This window comes from Halyomorpha halys, unplaced genomic scaffold (genome assembly GCF_000696795.3).
Source record: "Halyomorpha halys isolate HHAL.00 unplaced genomic scaffold, Hhal_1.1 Scaffold1312.1, whole genome shotgun sequence".
Lineage (NCBI taxonomy): Eukaryota > Metazoa > Arthropoda > Insecta > Hemiptera > Pentatomidae > Halyomorpha > Halyomorpha halys.
In genome coordinates this window covers 210,895-218,029 of record NW_027111762.1, presented here as the reverse complement: position 1 = coordinate 218,029, position 7,135 = coordinate 210,895, and the positions used below count along the sequence as shown (strand labels likewise).

Here is a 7,135-nt window from a genome sequence, read left to right as displayed (position 1 = left end):
TATATTATCATTTTATTAACAATGATTGTACGGTTGTTTTGTTTTTTTAGAAAGTCATGAACTTAAGTTTAGGTCAAAGAAATAATTTACTCAGTTTTTAATACAATATATTTACTTTTCTTTACCCAATTTTTAACTGAATTTTTAATTAGAGTCAACTGTGTATTTACCAGGTCATCCCATTATTATTGGTAATTTTTAAATTATTTTGATTAGATTTCATAAAAAAAAAATGTATATATACTTTTTTTGTTTAAACATTTAACACTAGTATTTCCTTGTTGATGATTTTGGTTTCCATTTAAAATTTGATTTCTACATTTTCTGATACTGTGATTGTTATTCCACTTTGTTTTGTAAAAACTAGGTAAACTTACCATTTCCATATAAAAAAAAAAAAACATGTTTCTCAAACTGTATTGACCTATTGAAATAATCTCCACCTGTTTTCAGTCCCATTGTCATTATCATTATCTATAATATACAACATTGTATTTAAAGACCCTATTTTTGTCACTGATGGTGATATCATTGCACAATGGTTCCCAATTATACCATATTTTAATGATGTGTGAATTGAGATTACCTCATATGGCATCCATTTTCCTAGCATGAAAATGTTTCCCATCTTCTATATTTTTTGCCTTTATTAAATTTACATACCAAAGTATGCCTCTTTTAGCCATTAATGACATCCATTGTTAGGAATGATCTAAATGACTAGAGGAATATTATAATTAATTCCCTACTTTAAATATAAGAAAAACCTAATAATGTATGCCTTTTTAATTATTGCTGGTAATAAACTAATCCTTACCCTATGAGTATTGGCTTAAATTATTATTAAGATTGGGATTACCTGGTACTTGTGGTTTGGAATTGCATTCAAATTTAATTAAAATTACTTTATTTTTTGGTAGGTTTTGGGTGAAATTATCAGTAGTCCTTATCGTTTAAGGCCTTTTTCTGGTGTTAAACTTCCTTTAAATGCATCTTACAGTCCTGAAATTCTGATGCATAATCCATTTGAAACATCATTACAGGTAATTTTTTATTTAAAGTATTAATTTTTCTTATCAAATATGGGATTCGCAATAATACTATGCAATGTAACATGATTTTCTATGTTTCTTTAATTTTATAGATTCCTTTAATATTTTTTAAAAACTTATTTCATATATGTCAGGGGGTTCCTTCTCATTGCTTAAGTAATGTAAGTTATGAGCCTTAAGATATCATGGGACCAGTTACCACAAATATAAGGATAAGCTTTCAGACTTTATGGGGAAAAGAATATCCAGCAAGGATGAGTAATCATATTTGACCAAAATGATATCATATAGTGATGTTATTAGGTGAGACTAAGAGAAATTACTTTTATCAAATGCTCGAAATTGGAAAAAGTGGATCTTTCATGAGTACAACTGACACTTAGAGGCGTATAAATGTTACTATGATTTTTATACTGTAGATCAGTATATAAATACTTCTGTTTAATAATTTTATCAAAAGTAAAAATAACATGTTAAAAGACTTATTTAAAAGTTGTAAAGTCATGAAAAAAATACAACTATTTTTTAACAAAAAATACTTTTCATATTACAAACACAATAAGGTTTGCCTTTTAGCTACCTAGTGATGACCTAATGAACTATTGACTGTGATCTTTACTGTTGTGCTCCTTAGTGGCTGCTTGCATAGTAATCACTAAGCTACCATCAACTAATTAAAGTATATTAGCTCGAATTTTATTAAAACATCCATTTATGTTATTAAACTGAAAAATTATTAGCTTTGTTTAATTATTTATTCTTTCTGTTAGCTGATGGAGGTTTATTCAAGTGGAAATGAATTTCAACTTGAACTTCCATCTGGTGACTTAGGAGGCCCTAAACATATTTGGCAAATACCAGCTTTTCTAACCAAACCAATAATTAGGTTAAAGTTTGATGCTACATCTCAGAGAAATCATTCTGCTTACATCAGGTAATTCTTATTACTTGTTTGTCAGGTTTGATATACAAATACAAATTTATTTATCCAATTTTTTGCACTATTTACTCATTTTATTCTTTTCTTCATTGGAATGTATGCTTTTATCCATCAACCTACTGTTAGATGCACCTGTTTCTAACACCCCTGGTTGTGTTGGGAGGTGCTCTAATTTTTCGTCATCTCAGAGCTAATTATTCAAGTCAAATGTTGAATTTAAATTGAAAGAAAGATACTATAATGATCATATATTATATAAATAATACACTTAATAATGTTTTAAAATTAATTGTTTATAAAATGTATTTTTTGGAATATAAGAACTTAAATAATAATAAAATTAGGTTTAAAAAGACTACAAGTGTAGGTAAATTCTCTATAACTTCAGATTAAATACAAGAAATAGAAAAAAAAAATTGAAACAATAAAATATTTTAACAGCCTAACATGTTTAGGAACTTTTTATCACCAGATATTAGAAATATCTTTAAATTAGAGTGACATTCCTGCTTTTACAAAGAACATTTGAAACTGATGATCCCTTTTAAAATCTAAAGAAACTAGGGCTTTCACTTTTTTTTTTTTAAGTCTACCAGTATTTGCCACTTTTTCAAATTGACAACGAGAAAATCTTTTTTTTGTCTCAGTTCTCTTAACAGGGCAACATCACTGAACTAATTATGAATAGTTAGATTTCGTCGGTGTAGGCAATTTGTATTATTTTTTTTTCCACAATTAAGTACATTCATCACTGATTTGGTAAAGCGTCTTAGGTTGTTTACCACCATATATCTTTACCTTAGACATGTAATAGGTTTTATAATCGACAAGAGCAAAGATTTTGATGCCGTACTTTGCTGTTGGAAGGGAGTTTATCGATGATAATGACAATATCTATGAAAGGCTTCCAATTTTCCATCCAGTGTGACACTCTCGCTTAGAAAGTAACTTTTTGGCAATTGCTGACTAACATTTTGAAAAAGTTCCCTCATGGCAGCAAGTCTGTCAATTTATTTTCTTGTTGCTATGTCTCCATGTCATCTAACGCAATACATCTCATTAAAATCGAAAACGTTGCAGAGACATGATGAGATGATTTTATACCATCTCCATTAGTATCCTAGATTGTTCAAATCAGGTATAAAATATTTGTACATTATACATTTTTAGTTCAAATCACTTCATGAGGGAATGAAATACAGTAGTACTCATAGGAATGATTACATAATATGTCACTAACATGCAAGGTTAATACAAAGGCTAAATGAATTATGAATTTTTATCCTCAGTGATGTTCTTATGCTATCTCAATGATGTAGCCTTTGTTTGTTCTTATATTTATGCTGTTAATTGGTTTTGGTCATGCACCAATAACGATTTTAATAAATGAACCTAGATGATGATATGAGGAATTGTTTTATCGAAAACCTAGTTGGAAAAAAATGCTCTCTCAATAAAGAGGCAGACAATTATAGCAAATAATGCCTTGAGTTTTATAATGTAATATCTATTGCTTTAGTACCCTTATTAACCTTACTAATAGCGGAATCGAAAATATTATGCTGAAATTCATTACCTTAGTAAAACATTGCTCATAAGTGACAGTATAAACAACCCTTGAAGTGATAATCAAGTGGTGGGGCTTATTAAATCTAATGATAATCTGTGTGATAAAGATTCTTTTCTGTGTGCTGGAGTGGAATATGGTGCCATTAAAATACTGATTAGAAACATCAAGTGCAAACCAGGAATTAGTAATGATTACATCATACAGGCTATTTCTAATTATATTGATATTCTTAACTGTAACCTTTGTCACAATGTTGGTCATTTTCCTGCCCAAAGATGCCTTCAGGCTATAAGACTTTTTAGTGCAAATTGATCAGATGGAAAAATAATTTTTTCTCATTTGTGTTATGTGTTAGTGATTTTTAGTTTTAGTTAACTAAGTCATAGCTGCCCAAATTTCTTTTCTAAAAAACGAGTCGCAGGCTGCCTTTCTATCCAGAAACTTGAAGTAAATGTCTCTTCCCTCTTTCCCTTAAGTTATCAATGATTGTCTACAACGAGATGATATGGTCTTGTCTCTAGTGGTGGGTTCTAAATACAGCCTGGTCCTCTTCTAGCTCACTTAATTGATCTGAGTTTCCTTACCAAAATGTAGGAGTATCTTCTTATACTTATAAACTGGTTGGGGGAGACATATAGGCTTATAGTTATATTACATGTACGCTTCCCTTCTTGTGCATTGGTATGATAATATTGCTTTCCCATTCTTTAAGTATAATCATCCAAGAGCCGTGGCAAATAAGGTGACTTATTTCATACTAAGGGTTGGGCATGAAATGCAAAATGATCATGTCCATTGCTCTGAAATGAATAATGCACATTTGCTATCTTTAAGCTGCTGGAATAAAAAATTACCACCAGGTGAAAGTGATATAAACCAAGAAACAAAGCAGAAAAAGAGAGAAAAATACTTTATTAAAAATATGTTATGTTGCTCAACTTCATTGGGTTGCCTTATACTCAGCATACTTATAAATAGTGAAGCACATTTTTTTTTTAAATCATATTAATAAAAATTCCCATTTTTTCTCAATCTACTTTGCCTGGTCAAGATCATTACTTTCAGATCTAACTTTGGGATCCAGAATGAATGCTGACTTACCTTTCTTGGGGAAAGCGATAATATCAGCATATCGCGTGGATCCCTCCGAATCTATGCAGTAGACCTCGTCGAAGCAGGCAAAATCCCTTTATCTAAGGAGCTTCATCAACTCATCCTTTACTCTATGGTGCCGGCGTGTTACGAGGAGGTAGTTTTTGGGGCATTATCCCAGTTCTGGTGTTTTAGGCTCTCTGTTCCATTTGCGACAGAGGGACTCAACTTCTCTAACTTGTCCGCTGACACCTGGGACTCCACGCAGGGGTGCATAATTGATGTTTAGTCTCAAGGCATTGGACCATTCAGAACCCGTAAGAATTTGTTTGTTATATGTAAATTTATTAGCTTTTGGAGTCTACTTGATATGGCGTACTGCAACGCCCTGCCACCTGCTGGCCCATTCCTCAAATCGATTCTCATATAGCAACTGCTGTAGAGCCCTCACATTCTGATGTCTCTGATCAACGCCCACTCTATCTGCACATTCAGCAATTAATTGAATGTAGACTGGAACAGGGCATCCTGTACATTGGACAGTCACTGTGTAGTGGACCAATGCTGTAAAGGAGCCTGCCATTGGCAGCAGATTAAGCCTAAACCTCTATACTTCCTCGGAGCATACAATATTGCCTTGGAAGTGTTCGCGGGAAGTCTTATAATAGCCTTGACATTCCTGCGAATCATGGTGTCGATACCCTCCAGTATCACTGGACGTAGCTTTGTGAGGTGAGCAGTTTGGAGAGGGTAAGAAAGACCCGGGAACACATATTGGTTGACAATGTTGACCTTCTGCTCAGGCTTAAACTAGCAAGAGGCGACTAGCTTGTTCAGATTTTCATTCAACTTAGTCACTGAATCTTCACTGAACTCTAGCTCTCCCGAGAATGTGCATCCTAAATATCTAATGGTCTCACCCTTTTCAATTGTCTGGATGCTATCTCCATTCTCAAAGGAGAGCCCCATTGTTTCGAGCTCTCCTTTACTCATAACGATGCCCATGCTTTTTCAAGGATTTAAAGCCAAACCAATCGCCTTAAGGCTAAATGTACAGCTTCCTTGGAGGCACCAGAATTTACTTTTCTATTTACTCCTGAACGGATGGTCTGATTTCGGATCTGTAAAGTGCATTTTGTGTTTTTCGAAAATAGAAGTTACTGAAATTAGGTTAAAAAAGCACCAATCCAATAATAAGGAAAATAAGATGCAAAAATATGAGTTAACGATAAATTTTTAAAAATGTGGCCTTCTAGGCACTTGTAGAACCGTTCACTGAAACCAATGAGACATTCCGTGAAATTATGGCATTTATACAGCGATCGTTAAGAGAAAAATACGTTTTTGTTTACAAATGGAAGGAAACCGTTTGAGGTGGTACCAGCTGGAACGATACGGCAACTCAAGGCTGCTAAAACTAACGTTCTCATAGCAATACCTAAATTTGAGAATAGTCACAGTAAATTTGAATTGGTATTCTGCTATTATTTATTTCTACACTAATATTGAAAATAATTTGCATTATTTTTTTTTCTCTTAGGTACTATCTAATTAGTATTTATAATTACTATTAATATTTCCTGAATCATGAGATTTTAGCCTATTGTTTGCTTTTACTTTTTTAATATTTTTTATTGGATGTTATAATTTTTTTTATAAATATCCACAGCTATTGTCTGATTCATACTTTAAAAAAAAAAAGTTATAGAAGAATAAACAAATAATTCTTTAAATTTATTATAATTAGAAACGTTTCAGAATAAATTTTAGAAGTACAAATATTTTTTCAACTAAGTTAATTGACTGTTCAATTAGGAGAAATAATGAAAAAAAAGGGATGCAACAATGAAACACTTATTTTGTGATAACAACCCTTGTTTGTCTATTAGAATTTCACTTCCGAGTCTTTTTCTGTTATATTGGTAAACACTTACAGGAAACCTTGTACATATAAATCTAATCTGAATATTCAAACCACAGAATATATTTTGCAATCCAACTTTTATTAACCTACGCAACGAGTTTCAGATCTACGAAATGATCTCTGATTTTTCAAAATGCAATCTGGCTGCAAATTAATTAATGTGGCAATAGGAAAAATAAAAAATAATTTTTATTTAAATTTTCTACATATTTATTTTTTATTTTAATATATTTATTCATTTTTTGTTTTTATTTGTTGTATTTTAATATAGTAAGCTTGTGTGGAATGTGCATAAAAGCTATTTGTATCAGTGGTCAAACCTAGTGTTTTTCTTGTAAATTGTATCGTTGATATTTTGACTGCGGAAAATCAAAAAATAAGTAACTTGCTGACTCAAATGTCTAATACCGAAAGATGAAGTTTGTTTATCTTTGAAAAGCGTATCTTGTAAGGTACTACAACATAATATATTATAGAATAAAGGTTGGATTATTAAAAAATAAATTCAGTCCAGAGGTACTGGACTCAATAATGGTAGTCTTTCACTTCCATTCGTT

General features: G+C 31.6%; 1 protein-coding gene across 1 annotated transcript in view; it reads left to right on the top strand.

Annotated features, from left to right (window-relative positions):
• Positions 1–920: 920 nt before the first annotated feature.
• Tmem131 (Transmembrane protein 131) overlaps positions 921–7,135 on the top strand; it is a gene marked incomplete at its 5' end in the record, with an annotated part of 83,144 nt that continues 76,929 nt past the window's right edge. Inside the window, 2 exon segments of the mRNA XM_067049771.1 lie at positions 921–1,043; positions 1,823–1,986. Coding sequence (XP_066905872.1) covers positions 921–1,043; positions 1,823–1,986 — 287 coding nt within the window.